This window comes from Panicum virgatum, chromosome 4N (genome assembly GCF_016808335.1).
Source record: "Panicum virgatum strain AP13 chromosome 4N, P.virgatum_v5, whole genome shotgun sequence".
NCBI lineage: Eukaryota > Viridiplantae > Streptophyta > Magnoliopsida > Poales > Poaceae > Panicum > Panicum virgatum.
This window is the reverse complement of record NC_053148.1, coordinates 47,631,783-47,650,355: the sequence shown is the minus strand read 5'-3', so window position 1 is coordinate 47,650,355 and position 18,573 is coordinate 47,631,783. Positions and strand designations below refer to the sequence as shown.

The 18,573-nt window shown below is 50.1% G+C and overlaps 1 protein-coding gene and 1 long non-coding RNA gene across 3 annotated transcripts; one reads left to right on the top strand and one right to left on the bottom strand.

The window, feature by feature from the left end:
• The first annotated feature begins 495 nt into the window (after nt 1–495).
• LOC120668579 (IAA-amino acid hydrolase ILR1-like 6) lies at nt 496–8,239 on the top strand. 2 transcript variants are annotated; one of them, XM_039948324.1, is made up of 3 exons: nt 507–1,130; nt 2,332–2,457; nt 6,749–8,182. In XM_039948324.1, exons 1-3 carry the CDS (start codon nt 627–629, stop codon nt 7,607–7,609), a joined length of 1,491 nt encoding a protein of 496 aa, XP_039804258.1. In that variant the 5' UTR covers nt 507–626; the 3' UTR covers nt 7,610–8,182. The 2 variants fall into 2 exon arrangements, with proteins under 2 accessions (XP_039804259.1, XP_039804258.1); XM_039948325.1 differs by lacking the exon at nt 2,332–2,457 and having other exon boundaries at nt 496–1,130; nt 6,749–8,239.
• Nucleotides 8,240–9,246: 1,007 nt separating this feature from the next.
• On the bottom strand, nt 9,247–12,054 carry LOC120668578. The gene is made up of 2 exons (XR_005672481.1): nt 11,936–12,054; nt 9,247–10,703 (listed from the first exon to the last, which is right to left on the bottom strand). It is a non-coding gene; the product is annotated as an uncharacterized LOC120668578 (long non-coding RNA).
• Nucleotides 12,055–18,573: the final 6,519 nt, after the last annotated feature.

Below are 18,573 nucleotides of genomic sequence, written 5' to 3'. Positions count from 1 at the left end.
GGGCCCAGAAGGCCAGAACTTATCCCAAACTCCGGCCAATTTGGTGTCACCTGCCTGCGGTCAAGAGGGCCCAGCAGTGCAGTTACATGACAAACTAACGACGCTACCACATGCGACTATGCGAGGCGAGCCCCTCACACACAGGCGACCCAGCCAGCACAGCTGGCCACTGAACCTGAACTATACTAATCCCGAACAGTTAATTTTCTCTTAAAAGAATAATCAAAACCACTTCCTCCTAGTAATACTAAATCCTGATGGCCGCGGGCACCGACGCGTCACTGTCAGCGTGGGCCCGGCCCGCGCAAAATAATGCGAGAGGGGGGCGCGAGTGGTTTACAATGATACAGGCACGAGCGGAATTGAAAAGGGGCAGAATGGGAAAGAGAAAGGTCAGGCCAGACGGCGACGAGAAGAAAGAGGCGCGCGGGAAGGCGGAGGGGAAAAAAAAAATATGTCGTCGCTGCTTGCTTCCCTTAATTTAATCCCCGCCATTCCCCCGCCTCCCTCCATTTTGCCCCTACCGCGCACTGCTAGGCCGCCGCTGTTGCCCACGCCCACGCCCACGCCCACTGCCCGCGCGCGAGCCAGGCCAGCTAGCTGCTCTGTTCAGGCGCCACGCCGCCATGGCAACCGTGAGGCGCCGTCGCGGCCGTGCACTGCGCGCGGTCCTCCTGCTGCTCGCCACGCTGCCGGCGGCGACCCTCGCGCCGGCCGGCGGCGGCTCGGCGGCGTTCCTGGAGGACGGCATGACGGTCCTCGGCGCGGTGGGGGCGGCGGCGAAGGTGGGCGGCGGCGGCAAGGCGCAGGGCAGCGCGAACGCGAACGCGAGCGGGACGCGGCCGGGCGGGGGCGGCAGGTACTACCTGGGGTGGAAGGAGGAGATCGCGGCGCTGGCGGGGCGGCCCGAGCTGGCGGCGTGGCTGCGCGGGGTGCGGCGCCGGATCCACGAGCGGCCCGAGCTGGCGTACGAGGAGGTGGAGACCAGCCGCCTGGTCCGCGACGAGCTGGCCGCCATGGGCGTCGGCTTCCGCCACCCGCTCGCGCGCACGGGCGTCGTCGCCACGCTCGGCACTGGCCGCCCGCCCGTCGTCGCGCTCCGGGCCGACATGGACGCGCTGCCCATCCAGGTACGCGCCTTGTACATGGACGTGTCCATACTGCTACTTCCATACTCTGCAAACACGCGCCATACTGCACATCGATCGATCAACTAGTCTTTTTTTAGCAATTCAAATGATTCCTACGAATTGTCAGCAACTCAGCATAATTGAGTTTATGAATCGTTAGCACATCCTTCTTCGAGTTGAGAACTATCCAGAAACCACAGTGTAGCCACTTGCTTAATGGATGAGATGGTGCACCAATTAACTATGCTAATAGTTCTGCACTGTCAGGCTGTCAGCTAATGCATGATGATCTTTCAGCAACACGGTCACTTTCTCTCTGCTTTCCCCCTTTCCTTTGCTCTCCAAACCACTATTTCCTTAAACAAAAAATTGAAGAGGCTGAGTGGGTCGTACAGGCTTGTGACTTGTGTAGTTGTGTCCTCCGTGCAAGAAACTGTTGGTCCTCTCCTCTAGTCCTCTGGGTGGTTGCGCGTAGGCTACCTGGAGAAGGGCCGCACGCCCGCACGGGTGTCCCATGTTTCCTTTCTTGTGAAAAATGTGAGCCTCCTTTACGAGCAATGGTGGTGAGGGCCTGCCTGCCTGTCATCCCTGTGGGTGGCCAGGCCTGCCACTTGCTGGTGGTGCAATGGTCCAGTCCAGTGGTCCTTGGAACAAAAGTTTCTGAAAAGAAAAAAAAAACTGCTATCACTGAAAACTACTCCTCGCAACGGAGAGCGAGAGAGCTCGTCGTCAGTCCTGACGCCTAGCTGTGGTCAATGAATTCCGGAGCGGATCGCGGCGCCATCTCGACCGAATCCCTATCGATCTCGACTCATCTGGATGGGAGCCCCCGTCCTGGGAGAACCGGGACAAAAGCTTCTCGTCTCTTGCCCGAAATGGCATCGGCCGTTGGTGAACCCCGGACGGGCGGGCAGGCCGGCTTCTCGCCGCGGGAAGTTGATCCGCCTGAGTGCCCAGAACCGGCAGCTTTCAGTTTTTACGACCAAAAACACCTCACCAGGCAGCAAAGCCTTCTTTTCACGCCCGGCCGGATCGCCGTTTGTCTGCTCATGCGTGTTCGGCAACAGCAGCGGCTTGGCTCCGCGCCAAATGCCACTTTTCTGAACAGGAAGATGGCACGGCGAGCTGCCGCTCCAGGTTTGGCACGGCACTGCCCGGCTGGCTGACGACGCGTTCCCGTGCCTTGCTTTGTTTGTTCCAGGAGGCCGTGGAGTGGGAGCACAAGAGCAGGAACCCCGGGAAGATGCACGCGTGCGGGCACGATGCGCATGTGGCCATGCTCCTCGGCGCCGCCAGGATCCTCAAGGCCCGCGAGCACCACCTCAAGGTACGCGCCCCGCCCACCATCTCAGTCTCAGTTTCAGCTCGATGAGCAGCTGTCTGGAAATCCTTTGAAACTGGCTCAGCTGCTGCGACATCTGTTTCAGCGAGCTGAGCCTCCATCTCCTGCCGTGCAAGTAAGGATGGCAACGGGTCGGGTTCGGATCGGGTGGAATCTCCGTGCACCCAAAATCGAAACCCGGAATCGAAATCCGAACCCGAACCCGAAACCGAAACCGATTCGGATGGAAATCCATCACCAAAACCAAACCCGCGGATACCCGAACCCGAATGGATACTCGAAACCCGCGAATAAATATACACATATTCACATGTATAAATAAGAGGCAACAAATAATAAATATTTTCATGAGTCAACTTTCAATAAATTTAATAGTCTAAGTAAACAAGTTATCATTAACATATTATAAAACATGAGTTTTAATTCCAAATGATTTATTTCGAATATCCATTGGATATCCACGGGTGGAAACCAAAACCCGAAACCGAACCCGAAACCAAACCCAAACCCGAACTTGAAAACCGTGGGCGAAAAACCAACCCCAAACCCGAAACCCGAAAAACCGAAATCCGCGGATACCCACACCGAACCCGATCCGCTGCCATCTCTACGTGCAAGGGACCCTCCCTATGTGTCTCAGCAGCCTTACTGATGTCATCTGAAACTCTGAACATTTCCTTTTCCTTTTAATTTAACTTAAAACTTGATCCGAGTTTTGGTCGCTAGATTCGCTTTGGGAAAAAGGTTCCGCTCAAAACGATAGTTTAAGACGTGTATCAAAGTGCAGAAATGATGTGCCACCACTTCAGTGTTCGGTGATCGGTTGGTGCTGTCGTGGCATCATGCTATGTCAGCACTGATTCTTTATTTTTTTCGTAAACAGAAGCACTAATTCTTTTCGTCACGTGCATCTGGTCCGTTGCTTGAGGACAGGGGCAGTGTCACTGCCTGTCTTGTGACAGGGCGCCATTTAGTATTGCATCAAGGGAAAAGTTATTCCTCTGCACTCTGTTGATCCGTTCTTTCAAGAGCCTTGTTTGGTTTGGCAACAAAATTAGCATGCACGTTTTTCGAGAAGAAAATCTCGCATACATGAAGTACTAAATGAAGTCTATTTGCAAAAAAATTTTAGGAATGGGTGTAATTTTTCGCGACGAATCTAATGACGGTAATTAATCGATGATTAGCCACAGTGATGCTACAGTAACCATCTTCTAATCGTGCGGTCAAAGACCTCATTAGATTCTTCAGGGTCACTAGCGCCGGGTTCTGAAATTGATTTTGTAAACTAACTTTGTTTGACACCGTAATTAGTGGTCAAAGTTGTTACTATTCTTAACGCGTTACAATTATAGCGCGAACCAAACAAGACCAAGATATGCAGATAAGGTGATCGATTATTGGTGGTGTTCGTGGCATCATGCTAATTTCAGCGTCAGGTGTCATGTTAGTAAGCACCTTATTCTTTTCGTCACGTGCACATCTGCCAGTGTCACAAGCTCTGTATTGTAACGAGCGCCTTTTAGTATTGCATCAAGGGGAAAAGGTTATTCGTCTGCATTTTGTTCTTCTTTCAATAGTTGCAATGTGGTGCTGGTACTTCGTACGGCACTCCTTGGGTTTTGGTTCACTGCTTTTCAAGCACCAGATGCCTCCTGATTAGTGTCACTGCCACTTCTTTATGCCCCAGTTTTAGGCTTTAGCTACCATTGACAACAGTGGCGGAGCTCGGATGAAATTTTAGGTGGGGTGCATCGGAAACATAACTTTTTAATAATATCGTGAGGACGCACATCAATAGTTAATCTATGTCAAATTTAAATAATGATTAATGATCGTACCTCTAATTTGAAGATAATTATCCATTAATTCAACAAAGATCAATCAAACAAGGAAAATATCCAATTTAAAGACCAAAATCTGATATTCCAAAAGCTAAGAAACCTGTAAATTTGAAGAGTAAATCAGTTAGTGACTTGGTGAGTAATATATGAAATTATGAATTGTAATGTAATAAAACAATTATGAGGAGAGGAGACATACCACTACACCACTAGCCTACTATTAAAGAACTAATCGTGTCTAGGCCTTCTTGGTGGCCTAGGCAAGTCAATAGCCCGGTTTTTGGAGGCTTGAAATGTCTTCCTGACTTCACTTTCATCAAGGCCTCTAAAAAATCTCTTTCTCAATGTAACAGAGTATCAGATCATTAAGCCATTCATCAGACATCCTATTGTGCAAATCTGTCTTGATTATATTCATAGCCGAGAAGGCTCTTTCAACATTGGCAGTTGCGACAGGTAGAAGCAATCTTAGCTTGATGAGGCGATAGACAATTGGAAAAACGATGTCTCTTTCACTTTTAACCATGTGTATAGTCAAACTTCCAAAATCATGACAATCCTTGAATTGTTCAACTCTTCTCATATGAAGGATGAATGTCTCAAGTTGATCTCTTATATTAGAGCGATCCAAGTCAGAGAAATCTTCTTTATATATTTCAGTTAATCTTGCAATCTTTTCAACATCTAACTTAGAAAAGGAGTCTCTTGGATCAAGACATGAGAAGCAAACAAGTAACTCTGATGATACCTCATTGAAGCAATGGTCCATCTCAATGATAATAGCATCAATAGCAGCTAAGAAAGTATCAACACGGTAATGATGCTCTTGAGTGATAAGTTACCATCTAGCCTTGATCGACCCCATCTAGGTATTGAGTCATCCATATTTGGTATTGGAATCTTCTTTTCAGTACAAAATGATTTGACTTCATGAAACAACGGCTCCCAACCTTTATTTCTCAAGGACATCAACCTTGTACCAATATGAGCAGAATAGCAGATGGCCCGCAGCACCGTGGCTCAGGCCTCACCGCTGGCCTCGGGGCTGCTCGCTCAGGGGCTCGCCGGCTGCCCGGCTCGGGGGCGGGGCGCCTCTGGCCATCCGGCAGCTGGCGCCTGGCCGCGGCCCGGGGAGGTAGGCAGAGGCGCGCCGGCGCCGGCGGCGCGGCCGCGCGGGGTGGCTCCGTGGCTGCAGGCCAGCAGCTTGCACCCTACAGGGAGAGGGACTGAGGGAGCACCGCAGCGCAGGTCCGCAGGCCGCAAGCAGAGAGGAGGGCCGGACTGCGGTCTGCCGGAGCATGCGGGCGGCGGCGGCACGCTACTGGCGAGTGGCGGCGGCGCGAATTAGAGTGGGAGGGCGCCAGGAGCCAGCGAACTAGCGAAACAGGGATCTGTTGTGAGGGGTTGGGGGATGGGAAACTTGGGCCGCCAACTCAATGCCTCAATGGGCCTTTTCCACACGGTGGTCTCTCCCTCTCCCTGTTTTTGCCTGGGCACGCGACTGACGCCGCCGCCGGCCGCCGCGGCGCCGCTCACCACAGCTTCCCAGCTCGCCGGAGGGGAAGCTGATAGGGGGGATTTTGTTTTGCATCTCCGGCGGTAGGTGGGGCAGCTGCCCCACCCTGTCGCATGGGGAGCTCCGCCTCTGATTGACAAATGACAAGGCACTGTTATCCTGCAAGTGTTATATGTGGGAGATGTTGAAAATATTCTGGCTTGTGTTTAATTCGCGAAATTTTTTTGGATTTCGGTACCATAGCACTTTCGTTGTTATTTAGTAATTAATATCTAATCATGGATTAATTAGACTTAAAAGATTCATCTCGTGCTAATCAGTTAAACTATATAATTAGTTATTTTTAAACTATACTTAATACTCCATACATGTGTCTAAAGATACGATGTGATGTGATCGACACGAAACGGCATCTACCACTCTGTTTTTCCATGCCACTACCACTCTGTTTTTCCATGCCACAGTAATAAGTTTCAAGTGTCTCTCTGTACCTCTACGGATTTACACGATCAGTAGTACAGGACACCTTGGCCCCCATGTTGAGATGGCGACGTGAAAAATGTGTCGCCATCTTCAGCAAACCTGTCCCGATCCCTACAGGCTACACCAACCACTCTGTTATCTACAGTGGCAAAGTTGTCCGGTAACCAGAGCATCCAAATTTTACTGCTTAAAGCCTCTCATGTACGTTGAGGAAGAAGAGTAGGAAATGACCCAGAAAATATGTTCAAAGTTCCAATCCACTTGTCGGTTTTATTACTGGATACTGATCTTAAACTTTTCACTGTTTGACTTGGAGAATGATCATCTTAGGATTGTTAGGAAGCTTAAAACATTTAAAAATTTCTCTTGTTAGTATGAGAAAAACGTTACAATGCAGCAGCTCTGAACTTCGCTGGCATTTCGGTATGTGCAGGGCACAGTGAAGCTTCTGTTCCAGCCGGCCGAGGAGTCCGGGTGCGGCGCGAAGCGGATGATCGAGGACGGCGCGCTGGAGGGTGTGGAGGCCATCTTCGCCGTGCACGTGTCGCACCAGCACCCGACCTCCGTGATCGGGTCCCGGACGGGGGCCCTCCTCGCCGGCTGCGGCTTCTTCAAGGCCGTGATCCGCGGCGACGCGCGGGATGAGCGGCGGCGGCGATCCGCGGACCCCGTCCTGGCCGCGTCGTCGACCATCATCAGCCTCCAGAGCCTCGTCTCCCGCGAGGCGGACCCCCTCGACTCGCAGGTGGTGTCGGTGGCCGTGGTGAACGGGAGCGACGCCAGCGGCGGCGGCGGCGCGGCGGCGCCGCTGGTGCTGGGCGGCACGTTCCGCGCCTTCTCGAACGCGAGCTTCTACCAGCTGCGGCGGCGGATCGAGGAGGTGATCGCGGCGCAGTCGCGGGTGCACGGGTGCGCGGCGGCGGTGGACTTCTTCGAGGACGAGAGCTTCTACCCGCCGACGGTGAACGACGCGCGCATGTACGGGCACGTGCGGCGCGTGGCGTCGGAGCTCCTGGGCGCGGGCAGCTACCGCGACGTGCCGGCGATGATGGGCGCCGAGGACTTCTCCTTCTACTCGCAGGCGGTGCCGGCGGGGTTCTACTACATCGGGGTGCGGAACGAGACGCTGGGGTCCGTGCACACGGGCCACTCGCCCTACTTCATGATCGACGAGGACGTGCTCCCCACCGGCGCCGCCGTGCACGCCGCCATCGCCGAGAGGTTCCTCGCCGACCACGCCTCGCTAACAGGCTCCTCGTCCCCCGACGACCTGGCCCAGGAACAGGAGCCGTGACCGACCCGGCACGGACAATAGCGCGGCCGGCTATCTGATCGATCGACCGATCGACCAGCGCGAGGCCGCGCGCCCGCGGCTGCCGGCGCCGGCGCGGGCACGGTGGAGACTGATGGTTCTGGCTGGCCATCGCTCGGGCGTCTTGGGTGGTGGTGGTGGGGGTGGTTTCCTTTGCGGCGTGGTGTTGGAACGCGGGCTCGGATTAGTTTAGTTTTTGTGGCCGTCGGGCTCGTGATCGATCGGCTGGCGATCCGCGGCCGTGACGCGCCGGTGGGTTGGGGGTTTTCCCGTGTTCCGTTGCGTGAGCCAAGGAGCCGTGACCCGTGAGGGACGGGCGGTTTCGCGCGTGTAAAGCAAGTGTGGCGTTCTGCTGATGGGATACTGGGCTGTACGTACGTGTTTTCGCCCCAGCTGGGGGGTGTATTGGGGAATGATCGGCGCTTCTCTTTTCTTCTTTGGCCCATGATTGTTTGGGCCTGAAGATAAACTGAATTGGTGGAACAGAGATGTACTGGGCCTAAAGTTATTGGGCGAGGAAAGCATAGCCCATTTTCCTGTAAGCACCAAAAAAAAGATGGGAATTATTTTTTTGAAGAATAAAAGATGGGAATTATCATCACCAGTTCACCACTACACTCTGCATGCCGTCAGCAGTATCTATCTATGTTTCACCGGCTCCTCCAGTGGAGGTACCACCGTTGTACCAAAGTGGCCAGTGGCCACTAGTATTTGGGTGAGGCAGGGTTAAGTTGGACCACTAGCTCTAACATTTGAGCACGAGGTTCTCAGACCAAATATCTAGCTTTGCGAGCTAAAAAAAGAAGCATTGCAGCGCAGTGCATGTCAACCAAACGAAACCAAGGCACCTTTTTCCTTCCAAGACTGCATCAAACCTTCCCAAACAGAGGGGACAAACCTGGCTGAAAACATGGCGAAACGAGCCGAGACTACTCAACAATGCGCGGCACACCTTTCCTCTTTCCTGCACGGAACGCATTCTCTGGCCGGGAGCGCCACACTGTTCTTTCCTGGGAACAGACGGGTCGAAGAAGAACTGGGGTTCCGCGGCGGCGCCACGTGAGTAGCCACAAGTCTGTCATCTCGCCCGCGCGGTAGACAAGTGCCGGGACGAGCACCGTCACTGACGGCCATGTGATGCGCGGAAGCACGCAGGACAGGCTCGAGCTGGATGCCGTCCCGGCGCGAGTCCAACCTGCTGCCTGCCACGCCCACGAGCTCATGTGCGCCCCATGCTAGGGCTCCCTACCTGCCTTGGCTCATCCTCCCTACCACCACCACCACCACCACCAGTCGCCCACGAAGCCACACTACAAGTGAGAGGAGGGGGATGGAAAGGAAAAAAACAAAGGTGAACGAAAGCTGGGTAGTCTGGTACCAGATCGTGTGATCTGCTGATGGAGCGGTGGCTGGACCCTGACCTTGAGGTTGAGAAGGCACGGATCGATGATCCACACTATGACAGAACCGCCAAGTTAAACGGCTTAATTAAGCGTAATGGCCATCATCTAAACGCATCAGGCGCATTAGCTTAATTAAGTGTAATCTGACAGCCTGTTTCCAACCCACAGGCCGATCGAAACACACCAGAAGTCTCGCGCAACGGCGAGCACAGACGGTACCAGCATAATATAATTTCACAAAAATAGATAATAACATAAATATTTACAAAACAGCTTTAAATTTGGAATTTACATAAAATAAATGACAGTAGCGGAAGAGAATATAACCTGAGAGAAAGAAATTCGATTGAGAACCAATAAAACAAGACGATAACTATGAACACGTGTGAGGACGTCACATCGAGCCCACTGATGCGAATCCTGATTAGCTTCTATACCTGAAATAGGGTAAACAACAAACCCTGAGTATACTAATACTCAGCAAGACTTACCCGACCAGTGGGTATAACTTAGCCCACATATCTAGACATGCTAGGCATTTGGCTGGTGGTTTGTTTTTGCGGAAATAGCACTAGAAGTGTATCCTTACTTTCAACATTTTAGCCACATATTTTATATAGCTAGACTCACACTAAAGTTTGCCTGTCTACACACACAGGTGGAGCATCCAAATAAGATTAAGAATTTATATCCATTTTTATATCTCTAAAACTCTAGCTCATTCGCTACGGTGTGACAAAGAGACCAAGGCCCTCATAACCGCGAGACACGGCGAATCGATCCGATTTAACCTTGCAAGGTGGACCTAACCAACACGGCACGTATTGGCCCCGTCGGACTATACATGCCAACCATTCCCCTCCCCGCCTCGAACTACAGGAACCAGCCCAACGACATATGGTCAGCCGAGCTCAACGTGAGACCACCAAAAGTAAACATATGCAACCCAATTCTCCGCGACTACTCGACTCGCCCCAGGAGTTGGGTGCGGGTTCCTGTACTTTCGAAGCAAGGCAGTACTCGGCTTACCGGTTTCGACTACCTCCTACTTCCGACATGCGGTTAGTACAATTCAATCCCCGATCAGCACTGCCACAACGACCGGTCCTTAATCGACACGGACGGGACTAAGACACACAGAAACCCTGTCCTGCTGCCATACCTATCCATCATTCCCGCCCGGTCTCACATCTCCATATCCAATACAATCCATTTCACAAATACTGAAGTATAAAGATAATAATGTATCTCGCGAGTAACCGGCAATTACTCGGCTTCTAAAGTTTCCTATGTCTCGCGAGTGACACGAAGTCACCCGACTTCTACCGGACTCTTTTAGCCTGGCACCACTATCGACCTAGACATACTAGTAAAAATTCGGGGAACCTAAGGATCATGCAGCGAGGGTTCCAATCAATTCCTAATACGTAATGCACAAGTAATAGATAAAACATATATATAGTGAAGCATAATTTAAAATAATAGGACATGCACCGGGGCTTGCCTGAGGGTAACACTAGGTTAGTGTTAATTAGATGATACTCGCTTGGCGAGCATCTGCCTTCGGTCATGCATATTGGGATCCATCCACCCATCTTCTAGAGGTGTCCACCATTCACCGTCTTCTGGCTCAGCTTCAATGTCACATCCCTCACGTGGTTCATCTATCGTACCTAAATGAAATGCAGCAATGCATATGTATGAATGCACAGTTCTGAGTTGCTCAACAATATAGATGCTATTATTTTTCCTTCACGATAAAGTTGTAGTCTAATAAGTAGCAAACAATCATATCACATGGCAATCGTTTATAGAGTAGATAACTACATTTCTAACTACCCATGGCATCATGATCAACGGCACAAAAAAAGTTCACTAACTGCACGAACAAGCAATAGTTGATTCCTATAACATGCAGGTCATAGCTTGCTAATAATTAAATAACTCAGTATATAAACAACAGCAATTTCAGAAAAAAAATATTCTAAACAGAAGGTACAAGGAGAAATATACTCTGTAAAAATCACGTCATTTTATGCATCCATTTAATCCGAACAATTCATTCATTCAGACAACTCCTAGAGCAAGATTGAATTATACAGGTCAGACCAGAGCAAAACAGAACCTGAAATTTTAACAAGAGGTCGACACAGGGATGAATTAGCTACTGTGATTTTTTCATAATTTTATCTACATATAATTAATTCTGAGAAAATAAACAAAACAAACATCAATCTAAAAAGATTCATTTTTAACTTCTGTTCTAGTCATGAACTGATGCTCAAACTTCATGGACAAGCTAATCTATTCAAAAAGAACACTCAGAAATATTTTCATGATTTAAAAACAATATAAATTATTTCTCATAATTAAAGCCTACTAAACAAGGATTAAATAAAAGAAATAGCTACACAAATCTATAATTAACGAGATTTGGACAGTGGTGTTCATTTGGTATTGGAAATACACAGAAAAAGTTTCATAAATATATCTAAATAATAACATCCAGAAATAAAAGAATATATTATTCTACTAGATCTAGCCAAGACTAGGGTTTCACCTAGTTAAAAGTATTAACTGGTACTCAAATTTTTACACAAATCTAAGCATAGCATGAAGTAGCTACCCACCAAAAATAACCCATAGATAGTGAGTAGAACTCCTAGAATAATTATAACCTATGTAATCTAATCTTTTTCCTATATTAAAATAGAAGCATAATATGAATAGGTGGCTGTAACAAAAGTTGTAGGTTTTGATCTAAGGATTCCAAAACATTTTAGTTTGCATTTTTATGATTTTTCTACGATTTTATATGGAATTTATAAGTTTGCTGTTTTTGAAAACAAAAGAAAAAGGAAAGGAAATCTTGCATCTAGACCCCTGAACTTCTATTTCTTCTCACCGTGGGTCCCTGGTTGGGGTTTGAAACAGGGGAGGCAGTGGTGGCCGGATTCCGGCACCTACGGCGGCCGGCGGCGAGGGGGAATAGGGGGAGGAGCAAGAGGACGTCGAGAGGGACCTGTAGATGGTCTTGGACGGGGTTGGGGAGGCCGGCTTGGGGTTTCCCCGCGGAGCAGGACTCCGGCGGCGGCTGTAGGCGGCGGCGGCGGCGGTGCAACAGGCCTGGGCGGCGGCGAGCGGGTCGGGGAGCACCAACAGATGTCAAGGAAGCTCTTTGCGGGGTTTGTTGGGCGCGAGGAAGGGTGGAGGAGAGAGCTCCACGGGAGACCGGCGAGCGGCGGCGCTAATGGCGGGCGGCGCTGACTGTTCTCGGCAAAGGGGCGCGCGGGGCTCGGCTCTCGGGCTCAGGAGCGACGAAGAGAAGGTCAAGGACGGCTCTGAGCTTGCGGGAATGGTCTAGGCGGTCAAGAACGCGAGAACGGGCGAGGTGCAGTCGTTCGGGTCGTCACGGCATCGCCGTGGCGGTTCGGCGGCCATCCTCGTCGAGCGTGTAGGGGATGACGACGCGTGGCGGCACTGGCGCGGACGCGCGGCGCGCGCGCGAGCGGCGCCGTGGTCAATTTGGCCTTGGCGACCCCGGCAAATATCGGGGTGTTACACACACGCCTTTTGCTGCTCTGAAAAGCTCGGATCGCATCACATATTCGCCTGCATGTTCTCCTCTTTTAAGCTTTTGATCGCTTTCTACGTGGCCCTTTGAATCAACCAGGGTGATGTTAAAAAAAAATGGAAATGTGCCGTACGTCCATACCCCCTCTAACGGCTAAAGAGAAAAGTCCGGTTTACAACCTCCAACTATCGCAAAAGTCCGATTTTCAACCTTCAACTATGAAACCGGACAACATACGCCATCCAACTGTCAAAACCGGACAAATTTGCCCCTGGTGTGGTTTTGAAGGTGGGTTTTCATTTTGTGAGAATTAAAAATATTCAATTTTACACTAAAAAATTTATAAGTAATTCATTTTAAGTCAAAAAATTATGAAATGGGTATCAAAAGTTTTCTAAAAATGTAACCTATCTATTGAGCAATAATAGTTTCATATTTTTCTGATTTAAAGTGAATTAGTTTTGATTTTTTAAATCTAATTAGATTTATTTAATTTTTTTAGAAAATGCAAAACCACCATAAGGGCCAAATTTACCCGGTTTTGATAGTTGGATGACCTATGTTGTCCGGTTTCGTAGTTGAAGGTTGAAAATCAGATTTTTGCGATAGTTCGAGGGTGAAAATTGAACTTTTCCCGCAAGCTAAATGAAGAAGATTTCGCAAGTAAATCGAGGTACGTTTCGGCATAAGAGGTTTGGAAAGATCATCAGACATTCAGACTAAACTGATGGAGGAGTTGATCCAGGAGTGTTTGACTCTAGCTAGTGGAATGAAGTAGGTTAAGCAAGTGGATCACTGCGTCCGACACACGGCACACAGCATTTATTCCCATAGACACAGTAGTGCCACTGCCGTGCGTCTCCACTCTCCAGCAGTCCAGAACTGCAGGGTGCTCCATTTACAAATGGGTTTTGGACGTTGTCGATCACGAGGGCAGTACAGTACTTTTGGTCCTCCTACTGCGTGTCGCGGGCAGCAGCTAGTGCAATTATCGTGGCTGGCTGCCTCCGTGAAAAAGAGTCGTCGTCTTCTGAGCGAGTGAATGACTGCATTGACCTCACTTGTGCCGCTCCACTCTCCAGATCGGACTCGGCAAGTCAGGCCGCCACGTTCATCAGAGAATCCGAAGACCCACGGCCAACCGGTAGTAGGTGAAGGTCCTGCTTGGTTTTAGGGTGTAAAACTTTGCATGCAAAAGTTTACATGTGTTTGGTAAAAAAAATTGCAGCCAACGTCAAATATTGCTACATGCACACACCATATTGCACAGCGCTGCCAAGGGAGGGGACCAGCGGGGTGGAGGAGCAATGGAGGGTGCGGGGCGGATGAGGTCGAAGGCCAGGGGGAAGCTTGCTAGGGGGAGCACAAGGATGGCCAGGGACCCGTGGGGGAGCAGGTAACGGGGCGGCAGGCGGAGGATCTGAAGGCCGGAGATGGAGCAGGGGACGGGGAAACAGGGCCGGCCGCGGGTGAAGGTTTGGCGGCGGGATGCCAGATCCCGCAGAAGGCAAGCGTAGGAGGCCGGCCGGGACACCGGAGCAAGCAAGAGGGCCGTGGAAAACGGCGGCACTGACCCTGGGCGGCGGAGGGCTTGCAAGTGAGGGGATGACGCCGGGGCCGAGGAGAACACCGATTGGGGGTGGACGGCGGCAGATACGATGGCCGACGCGGCGGAGGGGGGGCCGAACACTGGCCGGCGGCCGCCGGTCCGGCCCCGACCATGAGGCGCTGCGCGGGCGACGTGTACGCCGGGGGAATGGTATCTTCCCCCAAATCCGGCGTGTCGTCGGTGCCGGGGCGCAGATGCGTGCAATGGAGGTGAGTCCGCCGGCCGGCGGCGGCGGATTGCGGCGGCGCAGAGGCAGCGCTGGGGGAGCGGGCGTGTAGGGTTTGCGGGGGTGAGGGGGGCGCATCGCTGCCGCGCGGGGGATGCCGCACGGGGGCGCATAACACGGTGGTCCATGGGTCCTGCCTATGGCCCCATCTGTTGGGCCCAATTTTTTTAGAAGAAAGGTTTCCCCGCTTTATTTCCACAAAACAAAGCAAAGTTGCACAAAGTTAAGGTTTAGCGTATTCGAAGCGCGTCCGCTAAGGTACAGCAGAACAAAGAGAGACAACTTGACTAGCATCTAGGTAACTTGGCGCTAGAGCACAAGAGATCATCGCACAGGAGCTTCAGCGGCCTCCAAAGGCATATCAGCGATGTAGATTGCTCTCCGAGGAGATGCTTCCAAACTTGACATTAGCTCCATCTGGGAAATTGACGACGACTGGTTCATCTGTGGAGGAGCAGTCAGCTGCAAGGGCTCCTCCAGCTTGCTTAGTAGCCTTGCTAGCACCTGGTCCAACTTCACCACATACGCTTCTGAGTAGAGAGATCGCCAATTTTTCAAAGTGTGAAGCAGTCTTCTTATCAAAATCTTTTTCCCCATCCAACTTTTGCCCTGAAAACACATAGCATTGCGAAATTTCCATAAAGACCACATCAATGCAGCTGAGCACCCATTCATAAGTTTATGCTTAGAATCACTAATCCACCATCGAGCTACATATTCATAATCATCACCCAATTGAGTATGAAAAATGTCCTTCAGATAAGACCAAAGCACTTTTGCTACACAACAATCAAAGAATAAATGGTTAACTGTTTCAGGTTCATTACAAAACAAGCAAGACACATCTTCCACATGTCTTCTCTTAGCCAGGTTAGTTCTGGTAAGAGTTTTGTTATTGGAGAGGAGCCATGAAAAGATGTGGATACGAGGTGGGACATTTAAACCCCAAATGTTAGGTGTATAAACAGGTTGCACACCTCTAAAATTGATAGTTTTATATACAGCTTGCACAGAAAAACTATTGCTATCAGCAAAGGACCAAACAATTGCATCACAATCATCATTGTAATTAACAGATTCTGCTATGGCCACAAGGTCTAACCATTTCTGCATTAGCCTTAGTGAGACCCTTCTCCTAAAGGAGATTTTGAGCTCTTCTCCATCCCAAACTTCAGCCACACTAACATTTTTTTTTGTTAGATAGAACATAGAGATCCCAGAACTGGATAGCTAGGCTGCAAGTCCCAAACCAAATGTCTTCCCAAAATCTGATTGTTTTTCCATCACCAATTTTTCATCTCACTCCTAGTTGGGCTGCTTTACTAGCCCACAGTACATCTCTCCAGAAAGGGGAAGCACCAATTTCAAGACAACAAAAAAGATTTGGTTGTTTTGTTCTGTATTTGTAATCAATAATTTGTTTCTAAATCATATTATCACTAAGGTGATATCTATTAATCCAAGTGGACAGTAAGCTCATATTTAGGCAAACCAGATCAGGAATCCCCCAACCACCATATTCTTTTTTCTGAGCTATACTTTGCCAATTGGACATGTGGTATCTGTGATTCCCTTCCTGGTCATTCCAAAGAAAGTTTGCCATTTGAGAATTAATACTTTCAATGGCCCATTTTGGGAATTTGATAACCGAGAGTAAATAAATTGGAATGCTGGCCAGGCAAGATTTTAAAAGAGTGAGCCTACCAGCACTAGACAACAGTCTACCTTTCCAACCAGAAATTCTTTTTAGGAGTTTGGCCACTACTGGTTGAATGTCTTCCCTTTTAAGTTTGGTGAAATGTAGAGGGCCCCCCAAGTATTTAATTGGGAAATCACCAATATTGCAGCAAAAAGTTCTAGCCAGAGCAATCTTGTCCTCATCAGTCACATTCATAGTGATGAGGTTGCTTTTATTATAGTTGATCTTCATTCCAGACAGGTTTTCAAAGCAAGCTAGGAGCCATTTAAAATGGTTAGCTTGGATGAGATTGTTTTTTAGAAATAAAATTGTGTCATCGGCATATTGCATACTCACAATACCTCCTTCTATCATGTCAGTTAGCAAGCCTCCAATGAGACCTTGAGTAGCAGCTTTAAGCATCCTGGTGAAGACATCCACAACTAAATTAAAAAGAAGGGGAGACAAGGGTCCCCCTGTCCTAAACCTTTTCCTATTGCAAAGTAAGACCCATTTTCATCATTAAGTCTGACACAAACAGAACCATCTTGAGTTAGCTTAGTAATCCAGCTAATCCAGGTGTTGGAAAAACCTCTAGAAGAAAGAACTTCAATAATGAAGTCCCAATTTACTCTATCATATGCTTTCTCATAATTAATTTTAAGAACAATACCAGATTCTTTTTTTCTAGCCACTTCATGAATAATTTTATGAGCAGCCACCACACTTTCAAGAATATATCTCCCTTGGATAAAGGCAGTTTGGTTTGGGGAAATCAACCTATCAATAATCTTAATGAGTCTGTTATTGAGAGCCTTGCTAAAAATTTTGAAACTACAATTGATCAGGGCAATAGGTTTGAACTTCCTCATCTCTATGGCATCTATTTCTTTAGGGGTCAGTATTAGCATTACATAATTCAGTCTGTTAATGTCAAGACGTCCTTCCTCAAAATCCTTCACTAGGGCCATAAAATCATTCTTATCATTCTTAATCAGGTCCCAAAACCTCTGATAAAAGAGGAAAGGGAAGCCATCAGGCCCTGGCACTCCATCAGCATAAGAATCAAATATAGCAGTTCTAATTTCTTTCTCAGAAAGAGATGAGGATAACATATTATTCTCTTCCTCAGATAATTTTTTCTCATCATTCCAAAAGGAGCTTTTAAGATGGATGTTGGGTTTGGCTTCATATAAAAAGAGTTTTATAAAAATCTGTAGCTATAGAGAGCATCTCTTTTTGATCAGTAACCTCTCCCTGAGGACCTTGCAAGGAAGTAATCATTTTCTTTCTTTTTTTGGATAATATGTTGGGCCCAATTTCTCAACTGTAGCAACCAAACACATGGTTTCCTTTACCAGTAAATTTTTCCCCCCACCCAACCAAACACGGCCGAAGTGGAGTAACGCCAGGACCGGCAACTGGCAACAAGCCAACAACTAGACCAAACTTGGGCAGCGTTTAGTTCTCAAAAATTTTTTATAGTACCTATCAAATCAAGTTTTCGAATATATGCATGGAGCACTAAATATAATTGGAAAAATAATTAATTACACAGTTTAACTGATTCATACGAGATAAATCTAACGATATTAATTAATCCATGATTGGATATTAATTGTCAAGTAATAACAAAACATGCTACGGTGGCACGCGTCCTCTGCGTGGCGCGGCGGAGCGGATCTCGGTTTCCCTGGACTCCCCCGACGGTGGCCTCGATGCAGCCCGAGCGGCGAGACGCGGCTCCGACGGCGGCCTTGAGCTCCCTGCGTGGCCGTGGCGACCTCGACGGCGCCCCCTCCTCCGACAGCCTCGAGCGGAGCGGAACGGATGCGCGCGGCCGGTGCGGTAGCCGGCCGGCGCGGCAGGCCTCAACGGAGCCGGATGCGCGCGACGGCGTCGGGACCCAGCGGCCTCGACGACGACCCGATTGGCCGCGAGGAGGTCCCCTGCTTCACCTCCGGCAAGTGCGGCCCCCTCTGAGCTCGAGGGCGGCCCTCCTCTCCTGATGCTGCGGCGAGCGGCGGGCGCGCCGGCTGGAGCGTCGCGCGACGAGACAAGCAGTGGCCGACCTTCCCCCTCCCTTGCGCACGCGGCCGCCCTCCTTCCCCCTCCCCTGCCTGCTAGCGACGCGGAGCGGCCGAGGCGGCAGTGGCCGATGACTGCGCGGCGCGGCGGAGGTGGCCCAGATCTGCCAAGATCGACGAGCTCGTCCACGCGGAGCGGTGTGCGCGGCGTGCGGCGGGCCGGAGGGGCGCTGGCGAGCTTCGATGGCGGCGGTGAGCAGGCGAGAGCGGCATCCCCTTCTCGGCCTCCCCTGCTCCCCTACTCGGGAGCGACGCGCCGCGGCCCCCGCTCGGCCGCAGCAGCCCAGCGAGCTCCAGGGGTGGCGGCGGACCGGCGAGCTCCATGGAGTGGCGGCGGACCGGCGAGCTCCACGGAGTGGCGGAGGCCGA